This window comes from Columba livia, chromosome 6 (genome assembly GCF_036013475.1).
Source record: "Columba livia isolate bColLiv1 breed racing homer chromosome 6, bColLiv1.pat.W.v2, whole genome shotgun sequence".
NCBI classification, from domain to species: domain Eukaryota; kingdom Metazoa; phylum Chordata; class Aves; order Columbiformes; family Columbidae; genus Columba; species Columba livia.
The window spans coordinates 20,711,928-20,736,161 of NC_088607.1; the positions used below are offsets into that span (position 1 = coordinate 20,711,928).

Sequence of the window (24,234 nt, forward strand, 5' to 3'; positions counted from 1 at the left end):
TAAGCATCCACAAAACACAAACTGGTTACAAGTTATGAACTTGTATACTGAATATTCAAAAACAAAAGCTTGCTAAAGAAAAAAAACAGAAGTGGATTTATATTCAAAAATATGCTACTAATTCGTAGCATTTCAGTAATACATAAACTTCAGGGAAGAAAAAAATATTACCTAGTTCTATTACTTTAAAAAACTTCTATTATATCTGACATTCATATTTTGTCCAGCATTTTTTGTAAATCACTTATATTTGTAGAATACGAAACAAAGGCTCAAATCATAATTTCATATCAAAATAGCTGCTATGTGAACTGCAAAGTATACTTAAATTACTTATAAATATTTATATTCCATTCCATTTCCAACAACTTTAAACACAAAATACAGACTTAAGACTGAGAGAGGGCTTTAAATTCCTACTGTTTATATTAAATCCCTACTTCATTTTCCACCTAGCAATAGTTTTAAGTATCTTTAAAGCATCGTTATTAAATGCAGACGTTATAGATCCAACATTAGATTAGAAATCTACTACCAAATCTACTTCTAACTCTGGAAATAAAACTATCACTTTGTTTAAACCACCTACAGATAATCAGAACTGTGTACTATGAGCCATAGAAACGCAAATCTTACCAGCAATCGTGTCTTCCATGGAATCTTAGATTCCTCCTAAAATGCCAGAAGAGCAGGTACTCCCAGAAAGTCTGCTCGCTGCACTTGTCCAAACTAACAGTCAGGCAACAGCTGCTCAGTTTAAAGCTACAAACTGTGGCAAAATGCATAACTGACATGCCTTGTGTAAGCCATGAAGAAGACGTGCATTTGGCTGGCTCGCTGAAAGGTCAGGTTACCCACCTCCCCAGATAAAAGTTGAAACACTAGGATTCGAATGGAAGGAAGTTTAGAAATTAAGGATGAGCATACATCCTGCTAAGACTAAAAGCATTTTATTTTGACAGCAGAATTACAAACAAGCATGATTTAAATTCTGCTGGATTTTTGTCTTTAAATATATTAAGAAATAAGCTAGCCTAGACCCATGCTTTTGTACAAGTTATATTTATATCAGTGTTGTTTAAAAAGGCCAAAAGCAATAAACCGAGTTAGTTTTGTTTTAGGAAACTTCAGCTGAAGCATTACAAAAACCGCGACATGGATTTCTTTATTAGCAAATGCCCTACCTTTACAGCTATTCTGCACTCTGCTCTAGAGTCCCTAATAAAAGGCAAGAGCATTAGTTTTTATGGGACAAAAGGGTATGACTTAGCCAACAATTCAAAAAAGTTTCTTTGAGAGGCAAAGAAGAAGAAAACCTTCCCGAGGCTTCCAGAACTGTGATTAACTGTAAAGACACTACAAGTAGAGGGACCTAGACAGCACAGCCTTTCAGGCTGCATCTATGTTAATGAACTACATGGACACCAAAACTCTGCCCTGATCCCACCAGCTGTTAATATCAGGTTCTGGCATTTTTATCACTTCTTTTCTTCATTCAGACCTTAGCCTTGTCTACTCACAGTTTACATCACTATTATAAGCAGCAGGACTACATCAGTGAAAAGTTAGTTATGAAATTTGCTTGAGTACACAAGGCTGAAAAACAAAACACTACCACAAGAAGCCTTTCTCCATTTCCCCAGGAAGCCTGAGAGCACGATCCGTGCAGAACTGGAATGTGAGTGGTACACTTAGAGTCACTTTGTTTATACGGTGAATATACGTCTTGTCTGAAAATCCTCTACCGGAGGAACCATCACGGAATCTGGCCAACGCACCATTCATTATTCCTTCATTGACAATACTAACATATTCTTTCGTAATTGGAAGAATGACAATTTAGTGTTGTTTCCAACTTCCAGCTGAAAACTGGCACACTTAAGATTTCTGAAGAATTCATGTTAAATATGACAATATAAGGACCACCATGGTATCAATTTTATTTATGCTACCTCCTTACAAAAATACAAAATAGTACATTAGATTAAACATTTCTGATCAGTACAGGGTCCATAGTAAAGAATTTCTCACTAATAAAAGCAAATATTTGAAAATCTAAAGAGAAAATTGAGAATGTTTTTGATTCTATGAAGAAAATTGTCCAGTACGTTTTAGAATTTAATAAAAAAAAAAAATTGAGCCTGGTTATAAATAAGAGTATTATCCTATAAAAGTTGACTTTCTTCTAATTTGTTTCCTAGAAACAAAACTTCAAGGGAATCTTTAGAGATGACTCGAGTCATCTTGAAGTCCTCAGATTTTTTTTTTTGGCTTCTGATTGACATGCTAACATAAACATAACAAAAAAGTTCCATTCTACACTTTAAAAGTTCCCATGGACATTACTTTTACAAGGCCCATTCAAACAAATGTTTAGACTTTTAAGACAATAAACAATGACAAGCAGTTTAGAGATTGAACCCCTTTTTTTTTTTCCTGAAGACTAATTACTCTTCATAAAAAAAATAAGTTTTATTTTAAAACTAACATTACTTTGCACAAACTTCTCATCTCTCAACTGCAGACATTAGTACATTCTTCTTCCCTTCCTCACAGCAAAGCTCTAATAGCAGAGTCAGATTCATTCTATGAGTTTAAACTTGTTTTTTTCTGCTGGTGGAAAAAACTACCAACAAAAATATTGCTGTCAGTAGAGGCTCAGCTACACAAGTTAAGGGATCATCAGTGTACCAAACTGCCACATAATCCTATTGGAACTAAAATCTATATAAAGCCATCTGAAACTCAGTTCCGTGTTCTGCTTCTTGATTGCTTAGCGCTCTATACATTAGTTAGAATATCTAGGTCACATTATATAAACATGTCCCTTCCTGTACCATGAGTATGATACCTCTTCTGCCCAAAGGAGTGATTTTGCAGATGAAAATGTTTTGTTTTGTTTTACTTAGATTACTTAGTTAACTTCAATCTACTGCCTGGATCAATTAGGTGTCTTTTCATCTTGCAGCACCATACAGCACCATGAAGCATCTTTTCACCTTACTGCACTCAGAAAGAGGACTACAAGGATGAGACAAGCTCTGCTGGCAGAGCTTAATTCCTGGTGCCTACAACGAATTAAACACATTGGATTAAAGGAAGCCTTGATCTGTGCTTCCTGCCATGTCACTCTTAATTCTGCCCCTGACCAGGTGACCTGCACTTGTTCCTGGTCCTCCTGACCTACGTCCTGGAGCTAAACAAGTAGCATGAAATCCTCGCTTTCCTGATTCACACCCTTGCGTCAGGCCACATTATTTACTTACTGTCTATCTCCTGGATTTGATTTCTTCTCCTAGAGTTCATTGCCTTACCCATCGTCTTATCTTAGATTCTCAACCTGAGACACATTTCATATTTTCATGTCTTAATCTCAGCTCATTTGTCTTTATCCCTTACTCCAGTTGGTCTTAAACTTTGGGTCCAAACACACATAGACTAGCTAAATCATGTTAGGCTTTCTAAATGCATACATAAATCTTATTATTGCCCACGACTCTGACATATAGCTGTCAGAAAATTGCCCCAGCTTCAGGGATCCTGGAATTTCCCCAATATTGTAACAATAAGCCTTGTGCAAAGGGAATAAGAAAGGGAAGCGGGAAAAAATCAGACACTTGGGTCGTGTTTGCTACCTAATCTTTGCTGCTGGCAAAGTCTCATAACAGAAGAAGGGTAACCTCTGACTGCTGAGGGATGAACGAAGTAGGTTTTCTTAAGGTCAATATAGTCTGCCTCCATTTTATGACAAATTAGTTTCCTTCTATTCTTTGTCAAATATTGTTGTCTGTTTAACAAGATCTGAGTGAGCTGTCTCTGGAAGGTGAAAAGTGAACAAGGATGTAGTCTAATTTCTGTCACTTAAGAAAGTGGCATCAGGCTTTAATAGCTTTGAAAGATGCAAAAGTGAAAAGAATACCGACACAAAATGTTTGCAGTCTGCTCCATCCTCAGACACCTTTTCACTTCATTTTTGTTTTTCTTAGATTACAAAGCCATAGTTATCCTTGTGAGGGGGGAGGGAGAGGCAGAGGAGGAAGGGTATAAAAGTTTCTTTCCAACAATGACTCTTAATACAAAGCACACATTTTCACATACTCTAGTTCCTTCTTTAGGATGAAAAAAAAAAAAAGCAAACCATTTTTTTTCCACATTCTGCATAAAAATGTCAGCACCACATAAACTGTGACAATGACTGCGTCTTCAAATATGATTCCAGTGAAAGCTCTGGCCCATTCACAACTATGAACAACTTTCTGTAACAATCCATTTGTGAGAAACAGAACAGGCTGAGAAGCAGGATTTCCTTTCTACGGGAAGAAATCTGGTTTCAATCCAAATCCCATTGAAAGACACTCTCATAACTTCTTACTAACCAGAAATTTTGAGTCACATACGGAGGTGCTAACAGTGCAGCTGAAAAGTCTTCAGCATTCATACGTGAAAATTAAGTTCTCTGTAGTGACAAAGATGCTGACAAGGATGTGAATGTAACTGACCGGCTGTGGGAACTCTAGGCATCTGTGTTTCCCGGGAGTCCACTCTCAGACTGTCCCTGTGCTACTGGGACCTGAATCGCAGCTCCTCAGTCGGGAGCCTCACATCCCTGTGAGCCATCTGAGAGCAGGGCTTGCAGGCTCGCTGCTCCAGACCTGAGAGATAAGTCTCCTACAGAGCAAGCCCTACATGAGTAAAGACTCTCAGTCTCAGATCCACATGACTGGGAATTCTGGCTTTGGAGGTCTAAGCGTGTTTGCCAGCTTCCTCTGGAACTTACCACACTGGCAGCTGATCTGCCTGCAAGACCATCCTAGCCCTGGGGACTCAGAGCATCCTTAGCTACTGAACAAAACCTTAGAACAGTATTTCCTGGAGCTGGACTAGTTGTGACTGTAAGGTTTGCAGCTCAGGTCACTAAATAACTCCTGAAGGACTGAACTAAAAGAATTCACAATGTGAATAGTGCTAGGGAGACATAAAACCAGAAGCCTATCCCAGCATTAGGGACTCTGTGTTTGCAGAATCCCTATATCTGGGGCAGATACTCCATAAAATCCCTAACTACAGCACACACAAGGGTTTTGAGAAGTCTTCCTTTTAAATAATGAATGACACTCCCCATTAAAGTAATGGGCTCCTCTTTAAACAGATTATGCAAGAGAGTGCTGAACTTTATCTCCAGGAATTGCAAACATTTTGAAAGAAAAGTAGTGGAATGTTGTCTGATCCAGAAGAGGTCCTGCAAACACAAATCCAACAGCCCTTGAGATCTTCTCAAGACTGGCTGATACAGACTGGTTTTAATAAACAAATTCACTTCTACTTTTGAAGCTTTTTAAGAACAGTCTTGAAAATCATTCCAAGTGCAGTAATAATTACTCTTGAAGTTAAAAGCCATCTAAATTGTGTCCACAGTTTCATGTCTGTACTGAAGTTTAACTTGTAGCAAAGCTAAGGAATAGTTTTATCTGGTGGAAGATACACATCTACATGACATGGACCTTGATCATGTTACAGATGTCTTTGGCACAAGACTGGATATACTGCAATATAATCTGTATGTGGGCTGCCCAGTAGAGCAATTCAGAAATCATGAAGTGTGGAATTCAGCAGTCCACCCACTCTGTGATCCCAGTGCGTCAGCTTTTCACAGTTTTCAAGACTGAAGTTATTAGTCTGAGCTGTGACTTTCTAAACAGCTTGTGACTTTCTTACCAGAAGAACTTCATTCTTCCTCATGCTGGTGTAACTAGTGATAACGCAAGTGCACAAAACAGTTGTGATTTTTCTTAATTGGTCAGAGAAAGGAAGAGTTTCGAGTACTTTCCCTGAGAGTCTCTCACCTCTGTAAAAAGCATCTATTCCCAGTCTGAATAGTAAAGGTACATACACTGTGTTCCATGTGCTATGAGGGCTTCAAGTGACTAGATGAGAGGGTAGAAGAGGAGGTTTATGCTCTGCTGGCTCTTTTAACTGTTTTGGACAAGGTTTGACAGTAAGTCATCATGTTCTAGACAAAAAATAGGGACACTTTTGTACATTTTCACAATTAAAAACCCAGACAGTAAAAAGCTTGTGTGAGTGAAGCACTTTGGTGCAATTCTGAGTACCACTGAGTTAACAAAAAAAAGGGGACTAAAATGTGGAAAAGTGGTTCCCACAAAGCCAGAAGGCATGAGGAGAAGCAACACGTCTCTATACCTGCTGCCCAGTCACATGCCCATTAAGTAATATTTTACAGTTCACAGTCACATGTCTAACAACATGACTACATTGAGCCTATAAATGAACTCCATAATAAACCACTCATGATTAGCTAATGTACGATAATTATTTTTACAATACCTTTCAGGTTCAGATGGAAACTGATTCTTAAGAGAGCTATCACCCTCACTGAAAAAATTGCATAGGTGTGTTACTCAACTTTTCCCTTCAGTACAGTCACACATCTGTTAGTTTTTACTTCCTCCAGTGGGACACATTTCTGTGACAGCACAAGAACTTCCAAAAGAACAAAGGAGATAGACAATATTTCCTGGCCCTAAAAAGAAGGCTTGACCAAGCTGTTTCCTAATTTGGAACAGAAAGAACTATACTTATTTTTAAAAAAATGTTTTAAAAGCCAGTAAACTGAAGCCTTTAATTTTATGTTTATTTGCAAGATAACTCTTTTGAGCTAAACCTTGTTCCATATACACTATTAAAAGACCTTTTCCTTCAAAATCATTTGTCACTGGTAATTTTAGAGTAAGATGCATATAGAACCCCCCTAACTCCCAAATATTTTACAAAATTAAACTATTAGCCATTTAATCCATATTTTTGAATAAAATAAAAATAGTCCTCTTGCACTTAAGAATATATTTGCATAATACCTGCAAAAAGGTAATGATATGTTTAATTAAAATACATGACAATGTATACAGGCATGAAAAACTAAAATATTAATCACATCATGTTTTAAACACAAAGTATTTTGTTTTGTAATAGGTAAATATTTGGAACTGAAATCCATAATAGATATAAAAATCTCTAAGGCAATTTAGAGATCTCTAACTTAGGACATGATTTGACAAAATGAAGCTCTCAGTGGCAACACTAGGACAAGGTGAGTTCATAGCTTATTGTTCCCCTCTTTTACAGGATTTTTTGAAGTGAAATCAGTTTCTAGGAACACAGGAAGGAGAGAGAGGTAATTAAAGTTGATGCTGGGAATGCCACTTACCATTGGTTCAGAGCCTCAGATGTGTAAACTTTTATTCTAATATGCAAAAGTATTTGTCATTGTCTAACACTGTAAGTAGTAACATGCAATATAGCAAGTCTTCAATAGCACCTTTATGCAGCACATCTTTACAAAATAAAGATCTGTTGAACTGTATCCACCACAAAGAATATTTTACTATAATTATTTCATGATCATTAACCACTTCTTTCAGCTTTTCTTTACAATGATTTTAGGTATCACAAAATTTATAGGACAAATTTCTGAATGGCAGAGCAGTAACTAGATAGTTCAAGAATTCTTTTATTTATGTACACAAAATGTTGCAACTACTTTTGAAAATATATTAAAATAAATATATAATTTTATGTTTTCATAATGCATTCTAGTTCCACCTATATCAGTCCTATTGGTGTTCACTTTTTCATTTGTTTGTGGTTCCTTTTATTTATTTCAAGTAATCAATATAATTGCTACCTTTGGGCATCCCTACGTCTGTATAGTGAAGTATGGTGCAATGATGCTCATACTACCTCCACTTTAGTCTAGTGCTACCACAAGAAAGAGTCATATTCTGAAGGATTATTATCTGGGGCTGCCTAGATTGCTTTCAAACCAACCACTATAGGGGATTTCCCTGCACCAGGAGAATACCCCAGTGTAGGTCTGAATGAGTCAGCAACAGGTCAAGTGCACTGCACTATCCTGCACAAACCAGGCGTTCATGATTTCCTCCTTTCAGAAAGAAACGAACATCACATCAGTGCCTGCTTGAACTTCCATCAGGACCTTCATGCTTGGACCTTTGCCTGGATTATGATATATTCCTACAAATCCTTTCTCAAGTGGAGTTTTAAATGAAAAACTGTAAGACATGTTCTACTAATAAATAAATAAATAAATAGATAGATAGATGCAAAGATCTGAGAATCCATGCTTTAATATTTTATGGGAGCAAGCCAACACTTGAAAAATCTGTCTTGTCACAATTTGTGAAACACAGTAACATTTGCTATTCTTGATCAAAACAGTAAAAACAAAATCAGAGAAGGGGTCTTCCCTCTGTTCTTCAACAGGCTGAGCAACATGTGGAAACACTTCCTGAAAAGACATAATCTTAATTTCCTGTCGCTGATATTAATTCAGGGCACTGCACAGCACTGACACTGCTACATGGGCACTCACAACCTCTGACTGTCAGAGCAAACATTTATTTTCATCTCCCTGTAATATACAATGCTCTTAACTTAGATATACTGCTATCTTGTTTGAAAAAGCTTTGTAGGGCCAGGATGAAACAACAGTTTGAACCATTTCTGGAGAGCTATACAGCACAAGTGCTGATGGAAATAGCACCTTCACTATTGTGCTGGTTTTGGCTGGGTCAGAGTTAATTTTCTTCATAGTAGCTCACATAGTGCTATGTTTTGGATTTGTGACCAAAACAGTGTTGATAACACAGGGATGTTTCAGTTACTGCTGGACAGTGCTTACACAGTGTCAGGACTTGCCTGGTTCCCATGCCGCTCTGCCAGCAAGTGCGCTGAGGGTGCAGAGAAGTTGGGAAGCAACACAGGCAGGACAGCTGACCCCAACCAACCAAGGGTGTTCCACACCATGTAACATCATGCTCAGCATATAAAGAAGGTGAGGGAAAGAGAAGGAAGGGTGTACATTCAGAGTTACTGCGTTTGTCTTCCCAAGCAACCATTAAGTGTGATGGAGCCCTACTTTCCTGGACAGGGCTAAACACCTGCCTGCCCATGGGAAGCAGTGAACGAATTCCTTGTTTTGCTTTGTTTGTGCTCACGGCTTTTGCTTTATTTATTAAACTGTCCACGAATTTTCGTACCAATTCACTCCCCCATCCCACTGCAGCAGATTAAGTGAGCAGCAGCATGGTACTTAGCTACCTACCGGAGTTAAACCACAGCAACTATTAAGCCACACCCGGTTCAGTATACTCCATTTTCAACACCTTCAAACAACTACTAAGTGAAGTATTCTAATAACATGCTGTATCCTGCGATAAATCCTCCATTGCATTTGACGACAGAGTTGTTATCCATGTCAATTAAAAGTTCTTAGGTTTAGATGAGATTTGCTTATGGTACAAGTTAAATTCAGCAGTAAGAGAGGATGCTGAACAGATGAAAATAACCTTTTAAATCAATCTGCATGGAAATTATTATTTTCTTTCTTAAAATTATACACACATTAATGATAACTGCAGCCCTGAATTCAGAATACTGTTGGGTTCCTTGCTAATGCTAATGTCTCAGTTAATAACATTGCCAAGTAACACTCTGTAAATGTCTTTAGAGATGATGCTGTTACTGATACCTTTGTCATTTCTCAGCTATATTAAACCACTCTGATATACTTGAACATGAACCTTCCACATCCAGAAGACTTCAGTATCCCAAAGCTGCAGCACACCTCTTCCTCAATAGGGAGTACAGCAAATCAAATCTCTACAATCCACACAGGTTGCAAATCAAGTTCAAGATCTTGGCCTTTTCTTTTAAGTCCTTGCTTGGGCTCAGAATACAACAACAGAAGCATACATCATATAACACGGGCAGTGCAGAGATCCCTAAATTAGTGCAAAGCGTGCTGGTACACAGAGCACACATGTGCCATCACTAGCTCAGGCTCTGTAAAACGATACAGCCACATTAGCACAGTGGTGAGCCTCAGCTAATTACTGCTGCTGCTTCCAGTTTCAGAACTCAGAGTAGCAGCTCTATGGTGACAGTCACCAGCTGGGCTTTGGCACACTGCAGCAACATGCCCCATGGGAGGCTGACATCTGTACTCAGGGGACAGAGCATCCTTAAGAGTCCAATCAGGTCTGGGGCTTAAAAACCCTGTGCTCTCTCCTTCTACTCTGCAGGAAGAAGGTCTACCATATTCTACCACCAAGTACACGATTCAGTTCTTTTAACCTTGCTTTCCAGAGCTGCTGCAGGAACGTGTTTATTGCTCTAAAGCACTCAATGCCCCAGAACAAATTAAAACAAAATAAAAAGGGAAAACCCTACCAAAATAGGACACTGGGTTGTACACATCTCTGTCTCTCACAGACGATGAGGTCTGTGAAGCTCCATACTGCTGCTCAGCATACTGCTGAAATTCACTCAGATGCTACAGCTTGCCATCTGTACCTGTTGTTCTTGTACCATTTTAGTGCCTCTCTCTGCAATTTGATTCACCTAAAGAGAGACTAATTTAAACTAGAAAATCCTTTGGGATAAAAATAAGATAACCTGACCTGAGACAAAAATATATTATTATTTCTCTGTAAAAATGAGGTCAGTATCTTGCACTACTTAAGGAACTGCACTGAGAATTCTGTACTGATTTTGTCATAATCTTGTAAAATTTTGTGCAAGCTGCAATACCCACATACTTCAATTTTACAATTGTACAACTGAGATACTACACCCTTCTGTTACAGTGGATCAGATGATGACAAATCCCTAAATGAGTACCCTAGGGAATACTCTAGGCATTAATTAAAAATGAATTTAAAATGCAATTACTGTTCTGTACAAACATCACTTTTAATGCAATGAATTTGTACCAAAACGCCTTTGTCCTTTTTAACTTCCAAAACTGACCAAACGAAATCATATAGTGGTATTCTTATTGAACACTAAGACGATCAGCATGGAAAGTTAGTATATAACATCCACCCTCCAATAAGCATTTTCCAAACAGACAATACCCACATTATTTGAAACGATCCAATACTAGGAAAGATGATGGATCTCGGAGAAGACCAACAATAAATCGGTAAAGAATTGTACATACTTATCACACAGAGCTATACTGACAGCTGGTTGTCTAATGCAACTATAATAACCGCATAGAGTATACACTCCGTCCTGAAGTCGTGATCCAAGTCAGACCATAAGCAGGAGCACTTGGTAAATAACAAATACTAAACAAAAGAACACCCTAAAAACAACAGCTAAGGCATTAACTTTGGATGCAGACAGGATCATGTCTATAAAAAACAAAAAAAGAAAATATGTCTGTTCTGTAATAAGAGTCTTTTCAGTTTTGCATGCCTTTTTAACATCATTAAATAGAGCTAGTCATTACAACACATAATGATTGCAAAGGAAAATCTTTGAAACATGAATATCTTCCTTAGCTGTCAACTACAGATAGGACTATAAGAGCTAGAGAACATTATATAGTATTACATATTTTTCAATACACCCTATACTTAAAGTGAACAGGGTTCAAAAAATTAAATCTTCATTACCTTTCAGCATTGTTCTTCCAGTTGATCCTCCAAAGATATTTAAAAGACCACTTCTTGCTCCTAATGATGTGGTTGCTTCTAGTAAAGCACCAGTTACATAGTTAGAGAGTGCAGTCCTCTGTAAAGTGGCACGATATTGACAGAGAGCACCTGTTACACATGGTTTTACACAAAAACCATCACCTTTGCACATACAGTCTGTATCAAATGTCGGGAGCTTTCTCAGAAGATGAGGAAAATATTCAAAAATATCTTCTGCTCCTTCTTCTCTCACTGTATGGAAGATCTGTGAAAAATACAAAAGCATGAACTGTTAGCTTGCTTAAGATAAGAAACTGAACAACAAAAACTCCTAACTAGCATCACGTCTGATAACGTTCAACAGCCTCTGCAAGAAGGCACTGTGTTAAAACTCTGCACTCATGCATTAAACCTGAAATATATATGAATCCAAAACCTGATTTCTGAAGATTTTGAGTTGGGCTCCCAAGCAGGCTTTTCAAATAAGATGGCATTCTGGATTTCAATCTATCATTAAAAACATTCTAATGAAAACCAGTTTTAAGGATCACCTTTAGATTAAAAAATGCCACATCATTACATCCAGTCAACATTTAAAATAAAGAATATACACAAAATCATTTATAAGACTATTGAGTCTGCTGTAGTTTCAGTGAAGTCTTACAGATATCAGCAGTAGAAAAACAGATCTACTAAGGGTTCACAATTTTTCTTGCGGAATAGGGCGGGTTTTCGCAAACAGAAGTGGTTTTAATCACTGTGAGCAATCTTTCAAAATGTTCTGGTGCCAGGTTCATTGCATTACTCCCAGCCTATGCCCAGGTCCTCTATCTAATATTGGTTTAGTCCCCTTTTTCCAATATTTGTGCTAACACACTAATGAACTTCAGTCTGTGGCTTAGCAACTAAGTAATGTTTGTTTATTTAAAAGTCTAATGATCAAAGCAAGAATCTGCTAGAAATCTTTTCATTTAGTATACAAGGAGAGACTTGACTCTGCATTTTTGTATGCTGACTTACTGGTTAACATTAATAATTTGTTTGATGATCTGTGCTTTGTAATTACAAAGCATAAACTACCAAACTAAAAATTAACATAGGAAAAAGTCATTATAACTATTATAAGGACAGGTGCTGAGACAATTTTACAACAAATAAGCTGATGACTTAATGACTGTTTTTTGTGATTAATGGCTTGTTTCTTGTTGACATCATACCCCACATATAAACAAAACACAACTATCTATCAATGTGGCAGAAATCACATCCAGTTCCATGATGCAAGCACACATGTGTTCAGTCAAACGGTAAGAAACTGTTTGCACAGCCTGTGCACACCGCATGTCAGAGGCACCAGCACCCTCAGCGCACGCAGGACATGGCACGACAGAGGGAAGCGGCTCCTGGCACAGGGACCTGCACGTGCAGCCAATTCTGCCCCAAGACCATCATCTACCCTGCCATAGGAGAGTTCAAATGCTCCATTCCCACAACGTATCTCGTCCTTGCAAACAGAAGTTGTGAACGATGATACAATGCTTTCATCCAGGCCAAGAAACTGAGAATAGCAGCAGCTTTGATTCAGCTACTAAATTCAAAATTTGGCAAAAATTTGTATTGATTTGTTGCCATAAACCAGAAAATCAAATACAGTACAGTATTTATTAAAGTATGTATTTCTTAGCTTTAACTTTTGTATTAGCAATTTCTTGAGGAAAACAGTAAGATTCTATTAAAAATATAATAATAAATATAATTAACTAGTAATGTAATTCAATTATTTCAAAAAGAGCACTGACATTTATTAACATAAAAAAAAAATCTTTCACATGTTGACGATAACTTATGTAACACAATTCCACTAGAAATACGGCTTCTGTGATTCATTACACAGTGAAATGCTGTGGTGCCTTCCCCTTCTCTCAGATTTTCCAAAGCTGATTTGGTCTGAGGCTTCTAGAAATATTAAGCCTTTATTAAAACCTCTTTATCTTCTCAGGTATACAGCAGTTCTATGGACTTGTAGATTCTCGGTAACAACACTGCTCATCTCTACTATTATCCAGAAAGCAAATGCACTCTTACATGGATAGGACACGTGCGGAGCTTTTAATCAGCTAAGTGTCTGCAAGGAACAGTGGGATGTGCACATGTATCCAAAAGGTGTACTGTAAAATAGTAAACCTGCCTTACACATGGATTATGAGTATTGTCACATGTAGCACACATAATCAGTCTTTTTAGCTTGTTTTTAAAAAATATTTAGTCAATGAAAGTAATTTAAATTTCTCAAAACTGCAGTTACTTTCCAAAATATTTTTAAAATTGGGTTCCACATCTTCTAAAGGCACATTCTGTTGCCTACACAAATGAAATTTCTTCCAGCTGCCAGAGCAAAGAAATCTTTTGTTGACAGAAATAGGCGACAGTGTTTTGCTGGAGAGATTATACATAGAATAATGGTATTAATCTCTTTTGTATAAAGTAGACTTCAGGGCACTAGCTGTCTCCAAAGACTCTGCACTTCATATAACACTCTCAAACACTTTGTTTTGATGTGTTAAAGCTGTGAATGTGTTACTTTTGCTGCACACAGATGAGGTTACAAAAAAATACAGACTTGCAGTGCGTATACTTATCAGCCACTGAAAAGAACCAAAACAATCAGAATAGGAACATATCCCGCAGGTAACTGACAGGGAAAACCACCTTTCAGTGGGATTGCACCAGACAAATGGGGAAACTTAATCTTGCTTGGGAAACAAAAAGGTTGATTTCAAGCCAGGGCTTAGAGTTCATCCCGGCAGACGTGGTTATACTGATCTGTATCACCAGCAAAGAATGATTACTGTAATTACAAATTAACGTGAACCAAAGAAGAGTAAAATGCAACACTAAACTGAGCTACCTGTCAAAAAGCAATGATTCACAGCAGTGCATCACTCCTGCTTCACTTCTGCTTTTCACATCAAATTACAGGCTTCAAGGCCACCTGCAGCTGATGCTGCAGTCTCTCATATACTACGTATCAAGCAGTAATGCACAAGAAACTGGGGACAGCATCCAGATCTAAAGACATTGCAGTATTAAACATACTTCAAATTTCTTTTTAAGCAATGCAAGTACTGATGCTTACAGGAAGGAGTTTAAGGAGAACCTTCATATCTATACCACTGTAGTAAGCATATACATAAGTGGTAAAATTTATATGCAACTACAGTACCTCAAGATTTCCTTTAGACAATAAAAGCATACATTCAAATACTTTTTCTTTTCTCCCCTCACCCCCCCCCTTTTTTTTTTTAAATGACACTTTTAAACTAAGAAATGAGCTGAAATAGGTCTCCCCATATACTGATACAGCATCATTCCAATGAAAGTATACTATGGCTTTGATAGATTTTTAGTTTCTTCTAATTTTTAAACAGATTTTAACAGTAAGTAAAAATAAAATAAAAATTACTTGCAACATAACATTTTCCAGAAGACTACAGAAGAAAATCATGTCCTCTTAACGCAAAAATGAAAATTAGCGTTAAAATAAAGATTAAGTTCAGGCAGAATTCCATCCTTGTAGTTTTACAACCACATCCATATTTGGAAAATAAGTGGAAACAAGTAGATCTTTCAGCTCGTAATAACACATGCAATAAATCATCAAAACTTTACTTTAAAAACAACTCAGTTTTGCTTCTAGTAACTTAGAATAGTATCTGAAAGTTAATTTATTGATAACCTTCAGGCAATAAACCTTTCTTACAGCAACAAGAGACATATTTTGTTAAGATATACTTTAAAAATAACTACAAGAAAAGCAACTCATGCTGGATATCAAACTATTTCACATATTTCTCTTATAATCTTTTTGTTTGTTTAATCATCACTACCATCACAAATTGCATTGAGCCCTTTCCTTCACACACATTACTGTAGGTTTACTACATCGAAGTGGCAGAAACCTGAACACCACTGCCATTCTTAGCCCTATAGCCTATGGCAGATAGTCCCTCAAAATGAAGCTGGAGTTCACAGGTGCTGCTGTACTGGAAATATTGGATATAGTAGTTATAAAAATAATCGTTCTGATTTCTTACTTAAACTTCCAGGTATCTCTTCCTATTTACTGTAATCTTTGATCTGTTCCTTTTTTCATGTTTTTTTTCTGCCTCAAGTATTAAGCTTAGAACCTGGGGGCATGTTATTGTTTTGCCAAACATCTAGCAGTTGCTTGGCACATATGAGACACAGAAACTAAAATTAAGAACCAGCAAAATATTTCTATTCCTGTTATTAGGAAGCAGGCTTAACTTCTCTACCTTTATTATAATAATAAAGAATAAGTGTACCCAAAAAAGTTCATTGTTAAGAACAGCCACAAAAAATTATCCTTATTGATACTATGCTACAAAAATAACAGAAAACAGGCCCTAATGGGGCTTCAATAATTCATTGCATTGTTTCTGTCCAAACTCTTTCTAAAAAGCTCCACTGATATATCTGAATGATCAAAACTAAACAGTGAAATGTAGGATGCATGTGTGTATATGTGTATATATATACACTATGCATTCCAGTCTGATTTCCTGACTGTTTACACCTACACAGCATTTCTACCATAGAGCGCTGCCAATGGTCTGTGTACAGCATTCCTGCAATGCAAAGACGTCATTTGTTGCACCTTTTAAAAGCGATTTTAAACACCAGTAAACCAGAAAGGTACATTAACAAGTGATAACTCTCAGGACAATATGTCTTGAATATCGCTTCAACATCTCGTCTGAAAGCAGAAGTCCGAGTAAACAAGACAGGTAGAAAGACACTTGGATGGTGCTCTGAAGGCCAGCTCCATAAAAGCACTGCAGCTTTCTGACTTAAGCTCCAAACAAATCCTCCATTTCTCAGCACCGTGTTTGCCAGAGATCTCATTTCTGAGATGGTTTACTTGCTTGTTGCTTACAGCACCACAGAATCTAGTTACCACAGAATCAACTTCCTCTCTGTGCTCTCATAAAGCTCTGACATTTCTGCAGAGAAATTCACTACAAAATTTGGTTAAGACAACAGCAAGAAATCAGATTCTGAGCAGACGGATGTTTGCAATGCCAAGGGGAAAATCCTCTTTTAATAAATAAAACTTTAAAAGCTACAGCAAAAACAGTTGTATTGTATTTTTTATCATTACTGCTAAAGTCACCAATCAAAATTTTTAAAACTATTTTACTTACACTGCAAGAAAATGTAGATAAAAGATGCCTAAAAATTATTTAATATTGAACAGCATGTTAATAAACATCTGTAGGCAAAGCAATTAATAAACACCTGTATGCAACTTCATTTCAACTCAAAATTCCCCTGCGAAAAGTTAACTCTTTGGTAGAATTGGAAATCTATAAACTTTTAAAAAAAAAAAAATGATAAATTTACTGTATTTTGGACAATTTTACACCATCTGTCTGTTTCAGGAAAGCTAATCTGTTTCAGAAGAAAAGCTTTATGTTATTCATTAAGTACGGATTCCAGGGGTTCCAGATAGAAAAATTACAATTAAAAAATAAAGAAAATACCAGAAGAAGTGACTGGAGGTGATTAAGTACTGGGTTAAAATGTGTATCACTTCAAATGTTCTGCAGTCAAAAATATTAAAGATCAACCATCTCTACATGACTCTCATACAAGAAAAAGAATGGGGTGCCACAAGTTTATTATTAATACATTTCTTATTTTCAGGAAGAAGGAAATATTTAATCCATGGCCTTCATAAAACATTAATCTGGTGTAACAATTTTTTATTAACATATCGATGATGAGAACTGAAATACACTAACCACTGAATGCATTATCTGTTATGTCTAGAACTGTGTATATATCTGTCTTTCTTCCTATCATGTACTTAAGATACAAGAAGACATGCCAGAGCCCCATATCTCAAAAAGTTACAGAGGTTGCTCAAAGCTAAAGGATGTTGCTGTGTTTGACAGAGATGATGCTGTAAACAGCAAAAAGCTCTGCTCTGTTAGGACTATTTCTTAGCTGTGTTCACTGACATGTGTTCAATAAGTTCCATTCCTAACCTACTATTCAAGATGAAGTGCATGATGACAAATAGTTATCCACAAACATTAGTAAATCATACTGCCACTCAAATTTGTATGAGATTTAGCGATTATCCCAAGCTCCTCTGATGTCCTGTTTGTTATGACACCATTGCAGCTTCTCTCTCCCTAGGTGCACTGTGGCAAATATAGAAACAGCTATCTGGAAGCAACTGCAGTTTTACAAGTTGGGGTCAAACTCAAAAATTCCCATGAATTCTCTCCCAGCATCTCATGATCCATCTTTTTTGGCTAACAGGCAACATTCTTAAAGTATTAACAGCCATCTGAGATTAAATAAAGTATTATATATCATTATGCTGATCTCCATAAGCAACAGTTTTTGGAGATGCACTTGAATTTCACCCTTCAGTTGGCTCTGCAAGCCGACAGCTGCCCTGCAAAACAACAGATGACAGTTTCAGCAACAGCACTTGCTATTCAGTCTGCCTGCAGCTTTACCAGCAGGAGAAAAAGAACCGTCATCACCTGAAGGAACTTTTGGTGAAACGCAGACTTTTGGTGCAGGTTTGTGTTCAACAAACAGCAGTAAAGGGCAGTGTGACATGGCCACCACCTGCTATGGCATGTCCAGATCACAAAGAACAGCCTTGATAGATCTGTACACAGGTAATCTCAGAGCTGCAGCAGCAACTCGTCAGTGCAAACGCTGGAGCTATAAGCACAAGTTTGCAGTGAAATACATACAATCGTGCAAAGACGGTTCAGAACATCAGGGATTAAAAGTGTTCTCTATATCTTCATTTGCTTGTATCTTGCTCTATGTATTTTCACATGGTGCTTAAACAGAGTATCTTGACTGCTGAGATCCTAATTTTCGTAATGGAAAAATTCCTTAAAATATCCCTAGACTGCTGAAATGCTGTTTTGTATTTGAAAATATACCTAGAAAATAAGAGAATGCAGTGCCACGGTACAACCTGAAGTGTACCTTGTAACATACCAGGAATATTGTCTTGGAGGGGGTGGGGGTGAAGACCCCACCTTGCTCAAAATACATACACAAAGTAATCAATACTGCTACAACTTTGCCCTGTACTTGACAAATGCACTATTTGCTATAGGGTGGTTCAGGCACGTTCAGGATGGTGTGGTTCACAAATACCGTTCGTTTTTTGTCTGGGACACTATTAAGAAGTAAACCAGGAATTACTTTGAGAACTTCAGAAATTGAAAGGTTTGGTTACTGCAACTCCAGACCAGCATGAAAGCATCAGGAAAGACAAAGGTGAAGATTTCTAAGTAGATCACTGAGGCAGAAAGAATGTGTCACTGCATTGAGGATGCTTTCAATGCAGTCAACAGAAGAAGTAAAAGAAGAAAGGAAATACAGTAAAATGAAGTAAGGTGGGTTGTTTGTTTGGTTTTGGTTCGGTTTGTTTGGGGTTATTTTTGTTTTGTGGGTTTTTTGTTTGGTTGGTTTTTACATTGTATGCATTTTTCAATGCATTTAACAAGATCATGGTTTAAAAAAATATCTCTGCTTGCACAACTTCCAGTTGCAGGCAGTAAGTAAAAGCAAACGCTGTATGTTATGCCCTCACTGCCCAGAAATTGCAGGGCAGGGGGTGGGGGAACACGCTGCTAAGATACAGTTGGGCATATACTATCACTTTCCCCTTACAACTGGAATTAGTCTACTGAGTCAAAAGGAAGCTGCCCTTCCCAGGCAGGGTGTGCATGACTGGCAGATGAAATGAGTGCAACAGAGTCTGTCCAGCCCCCTTACACACCTGAAGGAAAGAACACATCACAGGAAAAGAATAGTGGTCTTCAGGAATGTCTCCACCATAGGAATTGATACTTGTTCCAGCACACTCACAACAAACCCTAATTCACTCATGGCTTTTTTAATAACAACTTGCGTTACAGTTACTACGGGAGGTCCATATGTTTCCTATGCTTTTCTGTAAATGAGCTTGAAGTTCTAACAACTTAGATACTGCAGTGACCTGTCCCCTTTGGTCACCCTTCTAGTAACTGTCCTGTCAATATCCTTATTGTAATATCTGTTCTCAAAGGCTTTTCAAACTTTAGCTCTTTCTTCGGTGATTAGGAAGACATAGATCTTTACCATGCCAGGATGGAGCACAAGACAGAGTACCACGCTACAGAGCAATAATGCTCACTTATTCAACAGCAATTCTTGCTGTGTATCAAATTTTACAGAGTAAGTCGTAACTGGGCAACATGGCCCGGAGCAGCAGAGGACACACAGGAAAACTGATGAGTTCACCCTGGTAACACAAGGAGCAGTACTGATGGCAGCTGGAAGGTTGCCAGAAGAGTGAACAAGCACAGATGTGCGCAAATATTAATACTCATTAACTGATGTTCTGTGAACTTTCTACAGCTTCAATTGCAATTACAGACTGTGCACTACCTCACCAGCCAATATTTCTTATGAACTGCATCCTGTTGGGGATGAGATTATTTCAGGGAGCAGAAATTGAATTTAATGAGGATCCAGCCATCTTGCAGAGGCAATCCTTAAACATAAATCGGCATTTTTCAGAAATGTGATCACCCATACCCATTCAGCTCTGGTATATGATCAGTGTCTTTAGTAGGCAAATTTGTGTTAAAAAAATGATGATAAAGTAAAAAAAAAAAAACAAACAAAACTAATATATTTGAGAGTTGGATTTACTTATGACAAGAAGTTGTAACTGTACTCCTAAACTTCCAACAAGCCATCATTTTAACTTCTGATAGAACTTGGTTGCTATTACTCACTGATTTTCCATTTCTGTAAGGAAACAGTACTAATTATTTTAAAAGCCATTACCAAAGGAAAGATGGACTTCATGGATTTGGAAGACAAAAAAAGCAGTGTGATATAAATGGGACACAGATTTACCACAGCACCTCCACACCAAGAAATTCTACTCTTAAAGAATCATCACTCCTGTGAAGAAGGAATAGGAAATATGGTGCTTGTTACTTCTCTCGGCAGGTAATACACTAGATCTAAATAACTACTAAGATAAATCACCTTAAGATATAAAACAGAGGCTGACATCAATTAACTGTCCTTTGAAAGATTTTTCTCAAGTACCTGAAATTTCACCTTGCTTAAGGAGAAAATGAAGGATGACACCAAACATAACACAGGAGGCTCCTCACGCCACTCTTCAGTCATGTGAAACAAGGTCCTTGCCAGCGAGTGAGAGAGACTTCTGTAATCTTACCCAGAAAAGGCCAAACATATCTCTTTCTGGTCGGCCAGGTCAGCTACCTATATTTCTGTCTGCAGAAGAGGATATGTGAAAACATATTTTTCTTACTAATTATTTTATTACTAAATTCTCTCGCTAACTTCTTCAGTTAAGATCATGATTTTCATATTTTTCTAGTACTTTTCAACTTTGTATTCTGAGGTAAATTTTTGTTATCTATACTCTTGGCAATTCTTTGTGCAGCCAGTATTCTCTCTTTGTTTTCTAAAGGAGTGCTTGCTTACTTCCTCCAAACTTGTATCAAAAATTTCACTTACAAACAATATACTTAGTAATTATAGATTAAATACACTTTATTCAAACATCTGTGTTACTTCGACTTTAATATAAAAGTAACTATCTACTCTAAACAAAACTACTAAGCTAATGTACATATTTATTTACTGAGAAGATGATAGTTTCACTAGTCTGATGTGTTCTTTGAACATCTGATCATGTGGATTGGAATTTCTTGAGTTAACAGCTTTCAAAATTGTCTACTGAGTTTTTAACATAAAAATATAAGCACCGCACACACCTTTGTTCTAAAATCATATTACTTTTTTAAAAATGTATTTTCATAATGACTTTTGAAGCAAAGATATTCCATTCATATAAACATTCTCAGGTGTGCTAAAGAAAGTAGTTAAAACAAGAAAAGTACCAGCAGGTTGACTTTTCAATAGAAAACAGAAGTTTTACTGTAGCTAAGTACATTATTTAAAACAGACAGTAAGTAGGATTTAAACTCCATGTCAGAAAGCAGACTGAAGTAATTCACAGTCAAACCACTCAGATATTAGAATATTAAATGTGTCATGGTTGAATAATTTCAGCTCAAGAGAGATGCACATTTTCATTGTAAATTCCACCTTTCGTTCTATGTTTTTGGAATATCAAAGTGTAACGGGAGGCTACTACTAAAATGGGATCTCTTAGCTTTCCAAATGCAAGTAGAAAATAGTAAGAAATATTAACAGACACCACCGAAAACTCTATTTAATACGTCCTTAAAGGCTTATTTTTTTCAAAGGCAGACATAAACTAATTATTTTAATTACGTCATTAAAGGTTTCAAACTGATATCATGTTCATGTTTTTCATTTCCAAAACACTCAAGACAGGTGAATGCTGAGGGTTCAATGCAGAGGAACCCGCTATCTGCCCTATCAAGACAGTTAAACAGCCCCCTTCCCGCATGTCTATTTATTTCAACTATTCTTCTCTTCGTGGAGTGATAGCGCGTCTAGATTTTCTCCAAGAAACAAACAACCCTCCCCACACACAAGATACAGGCAGAAATCTGTATGGTTTTGTACATTGCTAACAACCATAAACTTCCCATTTGAGGGAAGGCTTCTACAGAACTCATATATTTAAAAATAACTGCATCCCCACACATGTGAACTGATTATCTAAAGAACTTTGAAAGATGAGCTTAGTTGCATATTTCTTTACTGCAAATTGACAGTAAGTTTGAGGGGTTACCCACAGTACAGCAAAAAAACCTTAAGATATCTCCTGTCAACAAGACCACCTTAAAACCAAAGAAAACCTAAAAATTATGGCTGTTGAAGACCATGTCTCACCAGCCATTAAATCTTTGGTTTGTCATCCTCTTTCTACAATCTCACCTATTTGCAAAAGCCAGCTATAACTACTTCCACAAAACAGGCCTTACCTGTTCTTTTAAAATATTATTTTAATACTTACATAACTGATTCAGAAAGCATATAGTCCATTCCTATGTCTCTGATTCTAAAAGTCACAATGGTAGGGGTTAAAGCTCACAGCACTGGTCAATTCGGTTTTCACATAGCACAATGTTGCATCCCTGTGACTGAAGGAACTGCTTAGAATTTCTTGTGAAGGTCTCAACCTCAGAGTAAATGTGTCAAAGCTCAAAAACAAAGTAGATATAATAAAACTGTCTTCATATTTATACAATCACTATTATTATTTGTACCAAAGAAAGACTCATATTGGGATTTTATTGTACTATACATTCTGGACTTATATTGAAAAGCAGATCTTTCAAAATCTATTAGAAACAGTCTACAGTTTAGAACTATAGTCAGAAGCATTAGTACTACATAGATGTAAAGTGCAACAGAACTTTGCTGTATCTCTATATATTTTTATGTATAATCAATTTTAATTCATATTGTTGCAAGAGATCAGTAGACATATTACTACAGCTGTAAAATTTATGCATCCTACCCATGGCATATAGCTAATAAAAGAGGAACTTTGAGCATATTCCTTAGCATGGGAAATCTAGTTCTCATTTTCTAATTCTGTAGACATTGAACCCATGCCTATTTGCTTGTATTTCAGCTGTTGGGTTCATAGGGTCACATGAATAATTATAAGATTATTTTGGATAGTACTTAGAGGCCAGGAAATTCTCAGAGTTTTCATGACTGAATTGTTTAATAGACTTTTAGGTCAGGCTACAGAACATGATTTTATGAAACAAAATAACTTTGTTCTATAAAGAGGCATTTTCCATTTTAAGTGGTTGGGTTTTGTTTTTGTTCTTTTTCTAATTACCTAGAAATAGAAAAGGCATCATTCCTTGCCCCAAGTAACAGCAGAATATTGATACCCTCAATTTTTAAATGACACATTTAATCTTAATTTACTGATAAAAAGCAAGTCTCTATTCATCACTGCTCACAATGAACATTTAATAACAATCCTGGCGGGGGGGGGAAGGCTATCTTCTAAATTTTTGCCGAAAGCTAAGCAATCACAGTAATCCAACAGGGTACAATGAAGCAATTTTACTGATCATAGTATTGTGAGTCAGTAACATAGTAAAATACCTTCAACACTATTCGTCTTTCCCAGTCATCAGCTGCTAAGGAAGACCCTGCCGTATCAGTAGAAAGTATATAAGATAAGTTAGGAAAGTTTAAGATAAGAGGACAAGGTGAACAGGTAATACACAAGGCAATGTCCTAAAAAAATAATTTGCTCCTTTCCTTGTTTCTAGCTGGTGCGTTCAAATGCTGCCTAAAACTAAATAATTGTCCTGAGGAATACAGTATGTTCAATTTTCACATAATATTTTTATTTTATGACACAAATTCGATGATGGATACCTAATAACACACTAACAGCCATACTTGTATTAAGATAATTGTATACTAGAATAAAACTGTGTTTACTGAAGTAATTGTTACTGGAAGAGTTTTTGAGTTTTATCCGAATCTGCTAAAAAGATTAAATTATGGTAACACTATGATTACATTAAAATCGGTGAGTGGAGTTTTGGAAGCCAACTCCAGGATTTAAACATGGGACAATGATTCATTTCATTTTATTTCCGGTTCAGTTCTACTTGCCTGAAATGCACAAAATAGATGATACATTCTG

At 36.8% G+C, this 24,234-nt stretch overlaps 1 protein-coding gene across 12 annotated transcripts in view; it reads right to left on the bottom strand.

The window, feature by feature from the left end:
- The window catches only part of PLCE1 (phospholipase C epsilon 1), a 154,929-nt gene that overhangs the window by 73,694 nt on the left and 57,001 nt on the right, over positions 1-24,234 (bottom strand). For 11 of the 12 annotated variants that reach the window (XR_010473517.1, XM_065067457.1, XM_065067458.1 and 8 more), the window contains one exon: positions 11,502-11,787. Coding sequence is in view for 11 of the 12 variants with exons in the window: in XM_065067457.1 (XP_064923529.1) it covers positions 11,502-11,787 (286 nt within the window). In the remaining variant the exon portion in view is untranslated. Of the gene's footprint in view, positions 1-636; positions 784-11,501; positions 11,788-24,234 lie in introns of those variants that run through there. The other variant, XM_065067462.1, reaches the window with a different exon arrangement.